This window comes from Mytilus trossulus, chromosome 2, assembly GCF_036588685.1.
Source record: "Mytilus trossulus isolate FHL-02 chromosome 2, PNRI_Mtr1.1.1.hap1, whole genome shotgun sequence".
Classification (NCBI taxonomy): Eukaryota; Metazoa; Mollusca; class Bivalvia; order Mytilida; family Mytilidae; genus Mytilus; species Mytilus trossulus.
The window spans coordinates 17,964,990-17,984,125 of NC_086374.1; the positions used below are offsets into that span (position 1 = coordinate 17,964,990).

General features: G+C 31.4%; 2 protein-coding genes across 6 annotated transcripts in view; one reads left to right on the forward strand and one right to left on the reverse strand.

Annotated features, from left to right (window-relative positions):
- Positions 1–2,411: 2,411 nt before the first annotated feature.
- LOC134706647 (zinc finger and BTB domain-containing protein 49-like) lies at positions 2,412–15,738 on the reverse strand. The gene is made up of 7 exons (XM_063565769.1): positions 15,592–15,738; positions 9,938–10,027; positions 9,101–9,470; positions 8,149–8,637; positions 6,129–6,777; positions 5,030–5,763; positions 2,412–4,189 (listed from the first exon to the last, which is right to left on the reverse strand). Exons 1-7 carry the CDS (start codon positions 15,624–15,626, stop codon positions 3,743–3,745), a joined length of 2,814 nt encoding a protein of 937 aa, XP_063421839.1. The 5' UTR covers positions 15,627–15,738; the 3' UTR covers positions 2,412–3,742.
- The window catches only part of LOC134706646 (mediator of RNA polymerase II transcription subunit 24-like), a 35,386-nt gene continuing 31,879 nt past the window's right edge, over positions 15,630–19,136 (forward strand). For 3 of the 5 annotated variants that reach the window (XM_063565764.1, XM_063565767.1, XM_063565768.1), the window contains exons 1-3: positions 15,630–15,733; positions 18,294–18,502; positions 18,955–19,037. In XM_063565764.1, coding sequence (XP_063421834.1) covers positions 18,340–18,502; positions 18,955–19,037 — 246 coding nt within the window. In that variant the 5' untranslated portion in view covers positions 15,630–15,733; positions 18,294–18,339. Of the gene's footprint in view, positions 15,734–15,769; positions 15,792–15,861; positions 15,881–18,293; positions 18,503–18,954; positions 19,038–19,136 lie in introns of those variants that run through there. The other 2 variants (XM_063565765.1, XM_063565766.1) reach the window with 2 other exon arrangements.

The window sequence follows — 19,136 nt, forward strand, 5'->3', positions numbered from 1 at the left end:
ATATACGACGAAATTTTTTTTAAATTTTGCGGTCGTATAAAAACGACTATTAATTATAAGTATACAATTGTCATCCTGATTCAAAACTAAATTGATTTGGAAAATTAGTTTTGAAACCACAGAGAAAAAGTTTAGTGTTATCATGACCATACATATTGATATTTAGATATACTGTTCCAAGCAGGTGTAATTGATGTTGAAGTGTTGACAATTTTAGTCTTACCCGCAGAATGCGAGTCATAGGGATTATAATCGGGCAGCATATTATTATTATTAATATACTATTAGCTTAAAGTTTTATATTTAAGAAAGTGTGAATGCTTCATTCTTTGAATGTAGCCCAGATGAAGGCTTGTGAACCAAATGATTTCCGACTGTCAAATGTCCTTTGTCCTTGACCTCATTTTCATGGTTCAGCAGTAACAGTTGGAATTGTTTAGTTTTTCTTTGGTAATGAAAATGCTGTCTAGCTTAATATTAACAATATTTGGTATATGGGTTTCTGCCAAGGTCTACATGTCCCTCAGGAAGGGTGCACATAACCTCGACCTCATTTCATGGATCGTTGGTAAATGGTATAAATTCTGATGGTTTTGCCTGTCTGTATACTACAAGCAAAAAATTAATAATAGTTTGTTTAGGGAATGATTGTAATATGTGCATGCCTATCTGACCTTGCCCTCAGTTTCATGGTTTATTACTTAATGTGAAGTTTTCCTGGTTTAGTTTGTATTACAGACACTGTATGCAATAGGTCAAATATACTTGGTATATGGAAGGATTTCATGGTGTAAATGTTGTATGTGACTTTGACCCCATTTTCATGGTCTATTGGACAATTGTTAATTTTCGTATTTTTGGTCTGTTAGTCAGATCACATAAGGCATTATAGATTATTTATATATGGTGTATGGTATAATTGTAAGGTAAACATGTTGGTCATGCTGGGTTCCTCTGACATTGACATCATTGTTAATTGTATATGAAACTGATAATAAAACCATCATATTAGAATGTCAACATAACACCAAATCATGCATAAAGCAGGTGAGACATTTCAGTACTATACAATATATGTTAATCTTCAGTAGTATAATCAGTTTTCTGTTTTCTCTTAATGTGGTGGAAGATGAGGAGGGAAACATAAGTGCCACTATTACAGAAATAAGTGCTTGGTTGACATTGAAACAGTGGAATAATTCAAAGTTTTACAAAATTCTGACAAGCAGTTCAGGTAAATATCTCAGAAACAATAGTGGGACAGAAGGATGAATAAACTGATGGACAAACTCACCCATCACTATATATCTGTTCCAGACCATATGAGTATTTGGATCCTATGCATATACTCCTTCAGTCCAACCATACTCATACTGTCAGACCGTACGAGTATATTCATAAGGTATAGTACAAGCTTACATGTATTTGGACTGTATGGGTTTATGGAAAACAGAAATTTATCAAAAATATTTACTGAGTTTTTACAAATTAATATTATTACAATTATATGATTGAAGTGAATAGTGAAATATTGAAATCAAATAATTCTTAATTTTCTATCTAAATACTAATTTTGCACTTTTACCATGATGACACATGCTGCCACAAGGAACGTCAGATTCTAATATTAAGGGAAAGAACATTTATAACAAAGGGTGGAAGGTCGAGAGGGGAAATGCTTTGATCCCCAATTTTATGGAAAAAAAGTATTCTGTTAAAGCAGATGACAAAAAATATATTCTGAATCCAGATTTTTCCCATACTTTATAATGTTAAATATTGAAAAAAATATTTTGATTGATAGCATTGAAAAACTCAATAAAACTTATAGTGTATAAAAGCTCTGACTCGAACAAAAACCCTTAACATAACTGCTTTCCAATAACTTCAATTCAGTAAGTAATATTCAATTTCATGTACATGTATTACTGACATGCTAAATCAGGAGATTAACAAATTAAATTAACGCGACTTTTTAAAAAAAATAGTTAAAACTTTTAAAAGATTTTATTCCAATTACAATAGAATTTTTATATATTTATTCCAGATTTCAGTTATGTTGATCTGTAATATACATTTGCATCTAATAAACTTGACCAACTTCTTTAAATCAGGTAGACTGTATGTGTACGGTCTGACCGTATGCGTATTTTTGAATTTTGAAAAAGTACTTATACGGTGCGGACCGTACGCGTACGGTCCAAATACTCGTATGGTCTGGAACATATCCACTGTTTAAGAAATTGTCTACAAAGGATCTTTATGTAGTTCCAATGAGAACGAAAATATGGTTTCAAAGGCATTCCTATTAAGGAATATTTGTCAATATTGTGTAAAAATATCAAGTAAGCTGTGGACTCTAGTTTCAGTTCAGTAACTAATTGTAAATTTATGACACTGCAAGAATCATGTAAAACTTAGATACCATTTTATTTAATTTCAAGCTACAAAACAAACCAGACAGAGGTAGAAACAATAACATGGATGTTAAATCAACAGATCTGTAAAATAACTCATTGAAATAAAGTATCTAAAAAAAGCATACTTTATATCTTATCCAAATGATGAAGTATTTGGTGTAATGTCTGTAAAAACAGTAAATTTGAGTAAAAAGAGCCATTATTTGCCACTATAATTACCAGAATAAGAAGCTATGTTTTAATAACATAATGAAAATGTTAATTCTGCCGGTGTCATATGGTATTTTGAACCACATGGTATTTTGACCAAGGGTTCACTTTTTGGGGGTTCAAAATACCATATGACACTGGGTCATTATAGGATGCAACTGGCAAATATTACTTAAAATGCACCTTTTGAAAAAACATCATATTCACAAGTCCCATGGCTAGATTATTCATATCTTCATTTAACAGTTTTGCAATGATAAACATGTCTAATATGGACAACTCTGTTGTCAGAATATTTAACCAATGATGATAATTTTTATCTTGCTTTACCCTTATCAGATCTACACCAATTTGAATAGCCAAAGTTAATGTGCTGATAATAAGTCACAACAGTCCTATTAAGTGTTTTGAATGATATACATACATATTAGCTGCTCAAGACAGTATAAAGCTTTTTGAGATTGCTTTTGTTGATCAGTTCTATGTGATACATGTAACAATGTATATATAGTCTTCTCATATAAGACAACTTATATAAATAGAAGAAATAAGTAATAATTTAGTTTTTTCCTAGTCTTATTATAAATAGAGCATTGGTTTTAATAAAACATGAATTGTGTCATTATCTTAAATTTGCCAGATACAGTAACACTTTCATTAAATGTTTTATTTATTAGGAATAAAAGATCAATTGCTTCTATTTTTCTGTCACTAATTTGATACCTTATAAATGCTTAAGTATAACTATCAAGAACTATTTTTATATATCTTCTTGTATTTGAAATTGCCTGTGTCTGGTGTGCCAATTTTTATCTAATTTGAAAAGATATATATATCATCATGATACAAATAGCATAAGTTTTATTATAGGAAGTACAGTGAAAAATAACAGATGCTGCCCAGTTAGAATACTATAAATTAAATTAAACCTTAACAAATAACTTGGTTTCCAGTCTACATGACCAGAAATTACCTATGTAATAGTAATTAGAGATTTTTGTTATCAGTTAAAATGATATGCAAATTACTTTAGACCTACAGAAAACATCTTCCTATTGAACAAACATAGTTACTGTAGTTTATTTTTCTTGGATCTGAATAATAAAAAAGAATCAGAAACAACCTGGTTGCAGACTAGTTGGAAGATACATTATAGCTGTTGCACTCTCATTTGAGTCATTTGTTTTAAGTAAGACTTGTTGTAAATTGTCTTCTGTTGTTTCATAAACTTCGCCATCTGTTGTGATGATATCCTGTACTAAAGTGGCAGGTTGTGAATCAAGTGTCTGAAAGATCTGAGGTATGACTGTCTCTACATTGGAAACAATCTGGGTTGTTATCAGGTTTGTTGGCTTCTCATGTATTCGAAGGTGTCGTAACAATGCAAACTTTGTGTTGAACCTTTTCAAACATGAATTACATTCAAAAGATCTGGGATTATGATGAATAGATTTTATATGTTTCTGTTGACAAGATTTTGTCTTAAATGAAGTTCCACATATATCACATAGATACTGACGGATGTTAGAATGCATAGCCATGTGTTCATTCAAATGTGTCTGAAAAAAAGAACATTTTTTTTTAAAATTTCACTTTTTATCACCTTGTAGAAATAAAAAAGTTACAGTTGTGCACCTGCTGACGACAACCAAAGCCCCGATTTAAGGTTGCTTCACAAATATCCTTCTCACAACTCCAAAATATACATACATACCTAACTTTTGTAATAGTTCAACGACTTTCACGACCGCAGATTAAGTTTTCTAAATTTATCAACTAGAAATGAAAAGCATTACTGTGATTGTTTTTGATTCCCCCATTTTGTTTTTCCCAAGTTTTTTTTCTAAACATTCTTTGAAAAAGAAGACATTGATTATAGCGTTTTTACGCCTGATAGTTTAGCTTCTTTAGTTTTAGATGGAGAGTTGTTTCATTGGCACTCATACCACATCTTCCTATATCTAATTATGATCCTATCTCCCTGGTTTTTTTTTTACCTTCTGTCTGATTTAAATACCTGTTATTATTTCAATGTGTCATGTGATCTACCCCAACTCTTTTGCAATCAATTATAACATGAAGTATATGTTGTGTACGAAAACATTTGATATGACTAAGTTTTAAAGGGAGTTTGTACTGCCAAAATTTCAGTTTGTCCATTCAAGCCAGTAGGTTACTGCATATTATCATAATTATTGCAAGGTTATTAATAATGCAAATATTGCAATTCATTGAGAATCACAATAATTCTGAAATCTGAAACCTATTTCTATACTTATTTTAAAATCTCTCAATAATCAAACTCACATTTTTGTAAATTTCTCAAATATTAGTATCAAAATTTTAAATGCACATACCAGTAATAATTTCGTAATTTATAGTATTAAAAATAGACGTACCTTTGATCTGAAAGGCTTCTTACATACTGTACAGTGGAAAGAATAGTTCCTGTTTAGTTTATCAACGTGGGTTATTTTGTGTTGTGAGAGAGCATCCTTCCTTTTAAATGACTGACCACAAATATCACATAAGAAAGGTCGATGATCAGTATGTACATTGTTGACATGTCGTACAAGATGTTCCTTCCTGATGGATTTATAGGAGCAGAGGCTACACTGGAAAGTCTGCTGTTCTTCAGGCTTATCCTCAAACTGTTGTAAGGCTAACATGATGTCACTACTACCCGAACCACTCAGGTCTTTGTGAAGTCTAAGATGAGCAGCATAACGTGAAGGCATCATTGAAGTGTAATCACATTTTGGACATTTATAAATAGTTTTCTTTTTCTTTTTTGATATGGCCAAATCATGTTTGATTTTCATATGACGATCGAGACTTATAAAATCATCTGTAGTGTACTTACATTGGTTACAATGCATGACATTTGAACTGTGTGACATTTCATGACGTCGTAGTGCCCCGTTACGGATTGTCTTGTAGTTACATTGTTTACAATAAAACATTTTTCTAACAGTTTCATGGAATTTTAAATGTTTAATTAAATGACTGTGACGTTTTGATTTAAATGAACACTTATCACAAAAGAACTTGAAAGGAGTGGCAGCTTCATAATCTTTCTTGGATTTCTTTTTCGTATTTGTTTTTGACTTTGATGGTTGCAATTCTGGAACTTCTGTCAGAAAAAGAAATAAATAGAGTTAATTTTTTGTTCTGCATCACTAAATTATTATCTATTTGTTTGATATTCTACTAGATTACTAATTTTAAAACAAACTTTGTGACCTTTTGCTGTTGTTTTTTCTATGGTCAGGGTTTTGACTCTTTGCAACATTCCCAATTTCCATTCTCAATTTTATTTTTGTCTGAAAAAATCCAGAAGAAATGTAACATCAAAGCTGTGTATAAAAATATTTTTCTGTTTTCTTATGATGTAAAATTTGATAAATATACATGTAGGCAATCCATTTTTACAGTTTAAACAACCTATGTCATTTCAAATTTATTTTTTACTGTAAGTCTTTCCAACTTTTTACCTACCTTCAAAACAAATTTGACTAGCTCTAAGTGCAGCTTGAATTTGATCTTCTTGAGGTAAGGTGTTTAGTCTGGTACTACCTACATTATTCTGTATAGAATTGGGCTCATCAAGTAAACTGGTTCCATTTGCTATATCATTCTCTTCTGAACTGTCTTCTGATGTAATAGACGTATAATCACTAGTTGAAGCTGTGAAGACTTCTCCCGTAGATTTTAAAGGTTCTGATTGGATAAATGCAGCTTCATTGCATGTATTTGTGTCAGCAGATAAATTGTCATGTGACTCATAGTTGTGTACAACGTCATTGTTTTCTTCCATATCAGTTCCTATAGACTGATAATTATCAAGTAAATTAGTAGCAATAACTGGCTGAGTACTAAAACATTCCATAGTATTATTTTCATTTGTCCCTGGTATTGATATGTCCTGGCCTGTCTCGTTACAATTTGTCTTCCCATTTGTTGTATGAATACTAGCATCAGTCGTCACGTCTGCAGGTTGTTTGGTGGACCGATTTGGTTTTGTATTACAGTCTTTGACAGTAACAGTATCATCTTGTACAACAACAATCCTCTGACTTTGTTTGACCTTGTCATTTTTTATCTTCATATCACTATGTTCATAAGCTATTACAGCTCTTTTAGGTGCCTGCAAATATTTATAACAGAGGTTGGAAAATTCTTAAATTTTAGAATTATTAATGTGTAAACTTATTAAAAAAACCTTAAATATTTTAGCCATGACTTTCTTTTTAAAATCTAGCATGCATGAATGACACCTTTTTTCAGGATCCTTGATTATGACATCAATAATTTGTTCTGAAAAAAAAAACCCAGTTTCTATATATATACCAAATAATTGCTTTGTGTCGTACCAAAACATTTATCTTGATTTGTTATCTTGCAAATTCTTCTATAGCTGTTCATAAATTAACAATTTGAATTCAAATAACCATGATTACAGCAAAATCATAATTTGATTTAAAAAATAATAAATGCAAGCTATACTTTATTAAAGTTTTAACATGGGTAGGCATTATATTCATGATTATTTTTGCCTGAGCAATAGTGAGGGCTAAAATAACATGAATATAATGCCTACCCATGTTAAAACTACAATAAAGTATAGCTTCGTGCTTGCATCAATTATTTTGATTCTGATAAGGATAATTAATGTATTTTCTATGTCTGATGTGTAAAACTTAAGAGTAAAGTGATTGTGTAGGCACTTCCATGAACCTCGTTTTTTTGTTTGTAAAGAAGCAAACGGCTGGCACTGTAATTTTTCAGAGGGAGGAGTTTTTGAACAGCCAGCATGAACAGTTGTCGTATCTAGGTGAAATATGCCAATTTCGGAATGCAACACATTACACTCATAATAAATGAATAAGTAACAAAGATGTGCTTTATTTAAGAGTTTGGAAGTGTTTTAAGTTAATGAAATATATTAAATGAATACCAATTTGATAAAATTCATTATTCTGCAGTAGTCAATATATGCATTTACAAAAAAAAATATTGGATTTAGAGCATGGGTTTATTCATTAAACGAAAGAAGCATGTCATATTAGAATACAATAAAATCAGTGAAATGAAATGGCTACAGTGGTCTATTTACAGCACGATCCACTGGTAATCTCAGAGTCCAATGCTGTATAAGCATGATACAAAATGTATAAAATAATTCTTTGTTAACTGAACATTTAGATGTTCAAGCTTCAGATTCTCTATTTATATTTACTTCCAAACATATTGGCATATTTTATGACAGAACTTTGCTTGTATTGGGACAAGTTAGATGTTTAATTACAGTACACTTAAGAATTAATATTATTTTGTTTTTAATCTTATTTATGGAAACGTTTATTTTTGTGCATTTTTTAGTTGTATTATCATATTATAACTTTTAAATATAAGTATGGTACATATATATACGATGTATATAATTCTGGACATGATCCATCTACCATAATTGTAAATGCAAGTTACACTATTCTGAATGTACAAGGAAGATAATTACCTTCCTTTTTCTTCTGCTTGTCCTCGGTGTATATTCTTCATCCATGTCTTCATCAACAGAATGAGAGAGGAATGTAGAAGTATTAGTGTTATACCTCCCAGATTGTTTTATTTCCCGCCCAAAAGCTGTGACAGAGGGCAGGAGGATTTCACACATTGTACCACAGTTGACTAATCCTTGTTTTTTTATTGGATAGTTAGTCTGAACAGCTGTATCAGTTGTCTTAGGTTTTTCTGTCTGAACACATTTGTTACAGAATTCTCGTTTCTTGTATTCTGCTGACTGTTTTTTACCAGTTCTTAATAATTTCTGTAGTCTTTTCTGAAGCATCAGCAACGACCATAACTCTCCAGCGACAGTATAACTTTCTTCTTGTTTTGTAATTTGGAACACATCACCTTTTTCTAACTGATCTAAGTAACCAGAATGGTTGGTAAACATCTCAGCACATATGTCCTCTGACAAAAATGCAACTACATGTGAAAATATCTGAAAAGAAAAAGCGAAGAAATATGATCTTTCAATTTGCATTACATAAACTATATGATTACATTGTCAACTAATAAAGGGAATATACTAAGTAATTGTTTGTTCGTCAATAACTTTTTTCACATAATTCAGGGTGATTCTTGATGAAACAATCAGAAAATCTGACATCAATATCAAATGGAATTGTTCACCTCTAATTTCAGTTTTTTTTATATATATATATTTGATGTCCCTGGTGACCACTGCTCACACAAAGTGTAAAAGTGTCTTCAAAATCAACAAGTTTTCAAATTTAAACCTCTGCTTAAGGAAATGAAATTTAAGCTGATATCAAAATTTTACCAAAAGCTGTATTTAAATGTATATTAAAACTTTAGTTAAAGCTGTCAATATTTAAAAATATATGCATTTCCATTTTCCGTTGCAGATGAAGCAATAAACCAGAATGGAATTTTAAACATACCTTCTTTTCCTCATAAGGTTCATATGACTGTATTCTATATTGTAGACTTATGTTATTGTGAAAGTTATCAGATGGGACATTGCCATTGGCAACCACATCAGGCATGTAGTCAGTGACAAAGGTCAATGTCTGGGTCATGTTGGGAACACACAACATTTGATTACCAACAATAGGGAGACCATCATTGGTTGAAATTTGATTGTCCACATTTCCTGATGAAGTAAATACAATCTGATTGGTACTTTCAATAAGACTTGATGCTTCAATGTTGTTTTGTGATAATGATTCTACACCATTAACAGACAGAAGCTGTCCATTTTGAACATCACTAAGACCAGTCTGTAGGGTAATACCATGCTGGGCAAGCAGCCTGCAAAAAATACATTAAATACATATATAATGCAGTACTTTTACTTACAGAACATGCAATTTCTCATCAAATTTAATAAATTACACAAATCAGCACGACAATCAACACAAGAGTGTATACGCTGAACTGAATTGATTTTGAAAACACTTTTACCTTGAAGTTACATTAAAAGTATATGTAACATTAAGGTTTTACAACAAGTATCACTTAAACTGAACATTATGATCAATGTTCTATTATAATGAGGTAATAATCAGATAAACCAGGATTCCAGTCCTGTAAAGTTGTTTGTACTATATCCAGAATACCATACACATTTGTTGAGACTATATATAGTTTTATATATCCAGAATACCATACACATATTGTTGAGACTATAATTTTTAAAAGAATCTGCATACAGGCGGCTCATAACTACTACCACTGTTAACTTTATAATGTTTCTAAACTTAAGTTATTATATTTACCTTGTTAGGGCTATATTATTGCTTCCATCTACATGTAGCAGTGGGATGTTAATAACTTCCAGTCCAGCTGTATTCTGGCCTTCTTGTGGGCTATATTAACAAATATATGTTTAAGTAAATTAATGTATGTAAATATGAAGAAAAGAAAAAAAGTATTCTCCAACTTTTTCTTAACATTCTCAAATCTGGTCTATTAAAGAAAAATAAATTAAATCATTCTTCAGTGGTAATGCTTGAAAGACTTAAAAGAAAAAGTTCAGCATGCGAAACTACAAAAAACAGAAACTTTTGAGTATGCCAAAAAAAACGCAGTAACTAATCTAATTAAATAAAATATCTTATCCAGAATCGTACAAAAATTCCCACCAAGATTTGTTAACTGTTATATATCTAGTTGATGCTAGGCCTGAAATATTTTTAAACTGGACAGGTTTACTGGTTAGTCTGTAGTTTTTCAGTTGTAAATACAGCCATTTTTGTCCATTTGGCCCCTTCATGCCCTTTGAGCTCACTTTATTTTGAAACGATGAAATTATAGCAATACACTTACCAAAATGTGATTAGGATTTATTTAACACAAAAAAAAATTATATTGTCAGAATCCAACCTTATTTCAAAACAATGAAAACAATTACATGTATAGCAAATACACTTTCCTGATTATTATTTAATTTGTTTAACACAAAACCAATAAACAGGGTGCACACAGATTTCGGGGCCAACGTGTAGGATGCAAAAGTGAAAGTGGGAACGTGAATGGGCATGAATGTGTTTTAGGATGAACCGACCCTGATTCTCATATGATTGCTATTTTGTTAATTAGACTCTCCACAATTAGTCCGAGATTATTCTGCTGTCCAACGGCTGTGAAAATTGGTACCATAAATGTTATTACTACCACTGGGTCTATGCCTTTGCTGGTGGACTGTTAGTCCTCGAGGGTATCACCAGCCCAGTAGCCAGTACTTCGGTACTGGCATGAAATAAGGATTTTTTGTGTTATTAAAATTTGCTGTTACAAAATGTTAGAAATTACCATAAATTAAGACATATATCTCCCTCATGCAAAGCTCTGATTCCTTTCATGGATTTGGCTATGCTCTTTGGACCTTTTGGATTTATATAGCTCTTCAACTTCTATATAATCATGATAACATGTACAATGTATTAGCTTAGGATTTCAAATATTTTGGCCACGAGCAAAAATCGCATACATCGCAATGTTAACAATATCGTGTCCACATTGTGTTTAAATTATGTATATAGAGTCTTTACCTTTATGTTTACATCGTTCACATGGTATACATTGCGATGTTGACAATATGTTGTCAACATCGTGTTTATATTGTATATATAGAGTCTATACCTTTATGTTTACATCATTCACATCGTATACATCGCGATGTTGACAATATCGTGTCAACATTGTGTTTATATTGTATATAATATTTAACTTTTTTAGTCTTTTGGAAAATGTTGTTTGTGCTGTATTTCGACCCTTCTACAACGAAATTTGTTTTACATGCATACGTATAAAAGTGGGGTTTTTATCCAACGCAATCATTGGTTTCAACGTAGTTTTCAATTTAGACTTGTTTATATCGCGATGTTGACAATATAGTGTAAACATCTTGTTGTTGTTGTATATACATTTTTTTGTTGTTCTTTTTTTGAATAAGTTATGCAGTTAGTTATATAGTTTAAATTGTTTTCCAGCTGTCATGTCGGCGTCTTTTATTGGTAACTATGCAATATAAACTTTGCTCATTGTTAAAGGCCATACGGTTATCTATAGATGTGCCATTTAGTATGTATGTACTGGAAATTTGACTTATTTGCAATCATACCACCTCTCCTTTTTTATATATATACCTTTCTGTTTAAATTGTTCACGTAGCAATGCTAACAATATTGTGTCAAAATTGTGTTAATATTTTATATTGAGTCTATGGTACGTATATAAACGTTAAACTAACTGCATTTGTTTGCACCTGTCCTTAGTCAGGAATCTGTTGTTCAGTAGTTGTCGTTTGTTAAATTGTTCATACGTGTTTCTGGTTTCTCGTTTTTTACATGTACAAATATATTACACCGTTATTTTTCCTGTTTAAATAGTTTTACACTAGTGTTTTTCGTGCCTTTTAAAGCTTGCTACTCCATAAAAAAAAAAAACGTCCGTGTTAATGACAATACTTTGACCTATAGTGGTTTAATACTTATAAAACGTGTAACTTAAATGCAAAGTTGTCTGATTTGAACTTATACCGCATCTTTATGCTACTAATAATAATTCATTGAAATTTTGCATGCAGACGAATCATTCTTAAATTACAATATTTAAGGCGGAAAAAATTTGGGTCACCGATGTTGTTTTCAAGATATAACGTCATCAAAAAGTTTTAAAAAAAAGTCAAGAATCGCGTTATACCGAGTATAGAAATAGCGCTTTAAGTTGCTAGTTGAAGGCGAAATTATAGAAAAACGATCTTTAACTACAGTAGTATAACTAAAACATTCAAATGTAACTTTTACCTTATAAACATTTATTTTCTCAATTTCCTTATTTTTCAAGGCCTTTGAACATTTCCCGCCATTTTTAATTTATATTTATTATAGATTTTTCTTGAAATAAAAAAAGTCTACTAATGTTTTTTCCTTCAAACTTTTGCATAAGTTACAGCATCATGGGAGATTTTAAAAGCATAAATAAACTAGATGCTCTAAAGAGCCTGTGTCGCTCACCTTGGCATATGTGAATTAAACAAAGGAAGCAGACAGTTCATGATTTTAAATCAGGAATCTGATGTACAGTAGTTGTCGTTTGTTTATGTAATATATACGTGTTTCTCGTTTCTCGTTTTGTTTATATAGATTAGACCGTTGGTTTTCCCGTTTGAATGGTTTTACACTAGTAATTTTGGGGCCCTTTATAGCTTGTTGTTCGGTGTGAGCCAAGGCTCCGTGTTGAAGGCCGTACTTTAACCTATAATGGTTTAATTTTTAAATTGTTATTTGGATGGAGAGTTGTCTCATTGGCACTCACACCACAGCTTCCTATATCTATAAACAAAGGAAGCAGACAGTTCATGACAAAATTGTGTTTAGGTGATTGTGATGTGTTTGTACATCTTCCTTTACTGAATATTCTTGCTGCTTACAATTATCTTTATCTATAATGAACTTGTCCGTGTATTTTCAGTGGAAAATGTTAGTAAAAATTTACAAATTTTATGAAAATTGTTAAAAATTGATTATAAAGGACAATAACTTCTTTGGGGGTCAATTGACCATTTTGGTCATTTTGACTTATTTTTGAGTCTGAAATTGCTGCACATTATTGCTGTTTACAGTTTATCTCTATCTATAATAATATTCAAGATAATATTAATAACCCAAAACAGCAAAATTTCCTTAAAATTACCAATTTAGGGGCAGCAACCTAACAACGAGTTGTCCGATTCATCTAAAAATTTCAGGGCAGATAGATCTTGACCAGATAAACAATTTTACCCCTTGATTGCTCTAAATGCTTTGGTTCTTGAGTTATAAGCCAAAAACTGCATTTTACCCCTATGTTCTATTTTTAGCCGTAGCGGCCGTCATAGTGGGTTTGCCAGGTCACAAAACACAATTTTTAAACTAGATAGCCTAATAATGATTCTGGCTATATTTGGTAAAATTTGGCCCAGTAGTTTCAGAGGAGAAGATTTTTGTAAAAGTTAACTAAGATTTACGAAAAATGGATAAAAATTGAATATAAAGGTCAATAACTCCTAAAGGGGTCAACTGACCATTTTGGTCCTGTGACTTATTTGTAAATCTAACTTTGCTGAACATTTTTGCTGTTTACAGTTTATCTCCATCTATAATAATATTCAAGATAATAACCAAAAACAGTAAAATTTCCTTAAAATTACCAATTTAGGGGCAGCAACCCAACAATGAGTTGTTTGATTCATCTGAAAATTTCAGGGCTGATAGATCTTGACCTAATAAACATTTTTACCCCATGTCAGATTTGCTCTAAATGCTTTAGTTTTTGAAATATAAGCCAAAAACTGCATTTGACCCCTATGTTCTATTTTTAGCAATGGCGACCATGTTTGTTGATAGATCAAAATTTTGGATACAATTTATAAACTAGATACCCTAAGGAACATTCAGTTGAAGTTTGGAAGTATTTGGCCTAGTGGTTTCAGAGGAGAAGATTCTTGAAATAGTTTACGACGACAAGGACAGACGACGACGGACGCCAAGTGATGGCATAAGCTCACCTGGCTATGCCAGGTGAGCTAAAAAGGGGGATTTTTAACACTCGGACAATAACTCAAAAAGGCTTTCACCAATGTCCATAAAACTTTGGTGAATTGTTTATATCTATTGATGTAAGCTCCCTTTCAATTTTTATAAATTTCAGATTTTACATTTCTGTGTTATGAATTTTTATGCTTAAAAAATGGGGGATTTTCCAATTTTGGGACAATAACTAACATTTTCACAAAATTGTATGTTTGGATGAAAAATTAAGACAACAAACTTAGTGAAATTTGAGGTAGCCTTAATGGTGCCAATTTTTTTGTGCATTTTCATTTATTATTTGGGGGGGGGGGGGGGTATTTGACAGGGCTCACAATATTTCTGGTTGATCATATAAATTCATTTAAAGCATAAAAGACAAGTTAAAAGAGCAACAGGCATATCATGCGCTAAAGCCCAGCCCTTTATTCCTTCTTATTCTGCAGTATTTACCCATTATTCTGTTTTCCGTAAACCCCAATACAATGAGACCCTTCCTCAAGGTTACATATTTTTAATTTAATTATAACAGTGGTAAAAAACATGATATGTTCATTATCATTTTCCTGCTTAATTTGAACCTCCCTTTGGGCGGCTCGCTATCTTATAAATTAGCAACTTTTACAATGGACTCAAAAACGGCGACGTCATAATACAGTCACAACACTATAGCAGCCCCGAGAACGATGCGTATAGTGTGATTTCCCTTTAACGATGTCAACAATGTAAACAATATTTAAGAGATCAAAAATGTCAACAATGTTGACACAACATCAAGTTAACATTGTAAACATCGCGACGTTAACAATGGCAACGATGTAACCAATATATGAGGGTTCAAACAATGTAAACGATGTTGACACAACATCGTGTTTACATTGTAAACATCGCGATGTTAATGATGTCAACGATGTAAACAATATATAAGAGTTCAAACAATGTCAAATGTTGACACGACATCGTGTTAACATTGTATACATCGCAATGTTAACAAAGTAAACGATGTTCACACAACATGGTTTTAACATTGTATACATCACGATGTCAACGATGTAAACATTATATAAGGGTTCAAACAATGTAAACAATGTTGACACGCTATCGGGTTAACATTGTAGATATCGCGATGTTGACAATATTGAATAAACATCCTGCACTGGACATGAATGCTTTTGTGGATAGTTGTCTCATTGGCAATCACACATCTTTTTAATATCACAAGTCGGATCTGTACTTTGTAACTTTTGTGTTTTTGTTCGGATTTTATGTGCTTTGTATCGAATTAATGAGTTAATCTCTTTGCAAATGATATTTTGAGTTTGTTTTCATTTGTTTTAATCAGAACTAATGTTCTTTACACAGAATTATCTTCAGGTAAACCACTATTTTCCATCGCTTCACTTTCAAAACATCATCTTCGAGTACCGGAAGTTCATTTTCAAGTCCAGCCCGACATTGCACAAGCTTTTAGATAAGCTACTTCCGGGATTTTTTTTTATTGTAAGAAATCAAAATTTATTGCATCTCTGTCACAATATCAATCACAAATGCATAAAAAGTAAAAACAAAATGGCTCTAAAGCAGATCTGCATGAGTAGAATTTTACTGAAGCTCTCACAATCAAGTTGTCACATCTTGATAAAAGGGGTACAAGTCAAATCGGCAACTGGTCAAATCGGCACCCATAGTCAAATCGGCACCCATCGTCAAATCGGCATCTGGTCAAATCGGTATCAATTTAAAGTCAATTCGGCATCCGTTAATAGATAATATGAGGCAGGCATTACCTGTAAATGCGGACGAAGTCTGTATGAATTATTTTTGTAACTTAAATATTTGAAAGAAAAAGAAACGGAAATACTCACAGGCACTTGTTTCTGTCAATATGGGGTTTACTATCAATACCAGTATAAAAAAAAACACAAGGTAGCTAACGGGAATTTTCGTTAGCTACCTTGTGTTTTTTTTATACTGGTATTGATAGTAAACCCCATATTGACAGAAACAAGTGCCTGTGGAAATACTGTAACGTTTCCGATGTTGGTTCTGTTATTTGGGATTTTTTGTTGTGACGTTATTTAAGTTATGATGTCATATGCAATGTAAACAAAGAAACGCTATCATCAGGTAACGTTTTTTTATATCAAAGAATTATTTTAAAAAATGAAATTGGTATAAACGTATTTACACTTTTGATATTTAGCTGTATTTCGCCTCCGAATGACCTTATATCACCTCCGAATAACCTTTTGACGTCAAGCGACAATCACTTTTTAGTTGTGACTTCATATGTTTTGAATTATGAAGTCAAAGTTTACGGGAAACTGTGTGATGGCGGACAAATTTGCATACTAGTGTAAATACGTCTATTGTGTTCCTTCCTATTTATACTAGACTGATAAATAAATATTTTACTCAAAGATTCATACAAACGAGACCGGAAAAAGGAAGTATATTGTAGATTTCTGCGCAGGACTGGGATTTCAAAACATGACAAAAAAAGATTGGAACGATTTTGAGTTCATTAGTACAAAGAAAAATTCGGAAAATTTTCCCCGATTTTTTTTTTAATTGAATTTTCTACTGTTATTGGGGACTTCGTCCACATATAATATATTTTATAAATTATTCTTAAAAAAAGTATAAATTCATTTTTTTTTGGGGGGCGGGGAGTCATACATTACATCGTTAAAAAGCATCTAGCAATTACAAAACACTGATAAGTTTCAATTAACTATTTAAAGTTTTCTCAATATATTCTATAACTGATGTTTTGATAAGTTTTCTAGCCAGTGTGATTATCTTTGAAATTATAAATTATTTGTCTTGAACTTGAATTGTATTTGTATTATTTTATCATTTGATATAAAAAAAAAGAAGTGCTCCTTTGAAATAAAAAATAACTTATATAGATACAGATAAGCCTGTAAATAAAACAACAACCGCAATCAGTGTGCCCAAAAAGACCATGTTCGCCCCCTTTCACTTTCGCACCTTACACATTAGCAATCATTGTCTGTTTGCATGCTTCTTGTTAGTTTTTGTCAAGGATTTGTACAGTAAGACGTTTTGGGTTTCTAAATACAATGTAATATTATAGTAAGATATATGAAAAGTATGATATTTAGAAGTATTTAGCCAAATTACTTGTTTTTATGAGGGTAAGGTCTGTTTCAAAATAAATTGTTTTAGAAATTATGTATATTATCAAGGACTTATATACGTCCCTGATATTATAATATAAATATAAAAGAGAATGATTGTTTAAGGAGACAACTCTCCTCAAGAGACCAGATGACACAGAAGTTAACAACTATAGGTGACCGCACAGCCTTTAACAATGAGCAAAGCTCACACTGCATAGTCAACTATTAAAGGCCCCAAAATGACAGTGTTTAAAAATTCAAATGAGAAAACTAATGGCCTTATTAATGTACAAAAAATTAATGAAAACAAAAACTGTGTAGACATCAATTTTCGTGGGGTTAAAATATTGTGTTTTTGTCACTTTATAAGATTTCATGGGGATTTAATGTTGTGGTTTCCATTAAATAGAAGTGATATTATATGAAGGTTAAATTTTCATGGGGGTTTTAATTTTTTTGATATATTTTTTCCACTAAAAAAACAAAATTAAATCCTCCAAGAAAATTTCTGCTATTACAGTATGTAACACATAAACAAATGACAACCACTGAATTACAGGCTCCTGACTTGGGGCAGGTCTGACAAGTAAATCTAGATAGGTCAGGTACATGTCATTACTAAAATTATGGTAATTCTTGCTTGTTTGCGTATCTAGGCATCCTTGTAGTGGACACATTTTTGTTATTACTATAGTTATCATTTATGGAATTTAAGAGCCAGTATGGAGGAAAATTTTACCAGTATAGATCTATACAATGTTAATGTGCAATGAATTGTAAAGAAGTTAGTATTATACATGTACATGTACATGTACATGTACATGTACATGTTTTATATGCACCAACTTTTAACAGATACAATGTATCTTGATCAATGAAAAGTATATTTCATGAAAATATGTTTTACTATGTAGGTTGATGTAAATCCCTTTGATCCTTTTGTTCATATATGAGAAGATAATGGAACCAGCTAGTTCTAACCAATCAAAAGGCAGTATATTCTGTAACAAAGTAAAGACGTTATTGATGAGAGCATGGAGAGAGCGTTGGCAGGATAACCATTGGGGAGTTATGTTAAAGAAGATGTTGCTTGATGTACCTGGAGAAGCAAAAGAATTGACAGGTATGTTAATAGGAGAGAGAGAATCTTATGTTTAGTTGTCAGGTACTCATGTTTATTCATTAACCCTTTATGCTGAAAAGAGACAATGTTTTTAAAAAGAAGTTTTAGAATGAGATTCACTTAGAAGTTTTATGTGAGTAATTGTACATGTACTTAGAAATTTGAATTATGTTTTTTAAATACTTACCATGTAAACATGACATCCATTTATATAATTTGTTGTGTAGAATTATTGCATGTTTGCCATTTATTTTCCTTACTTTTTAAAGTCATAAAGAATGTGCATTTGGCATTAAAATAAGAACATATTTTTATAGTCTGTTCTTTGATTCAATGAAAAACTTCTATCCTTCATGTCCTTACTACAGATATATACTTTTGAGAAGTTGATTTAGTTTCAAGATGTTTTGCCTAATGTTATCCTAAAACTATTATCTTTTAATTTATTTTAGAAATTTTAATGCAGCAAGCCTTAGTTGGACCAAATCCAAATAATCTGATTTTATCATATCTGAAGCACAGTGTTACTTCCCAGGTATATACACATACATGAATAAAATTATTTTCTAGAAAAATAAACCTGTATATACATGTATAACAATAATATATAGTTTAAGTTAGTTGAAAGATTTTC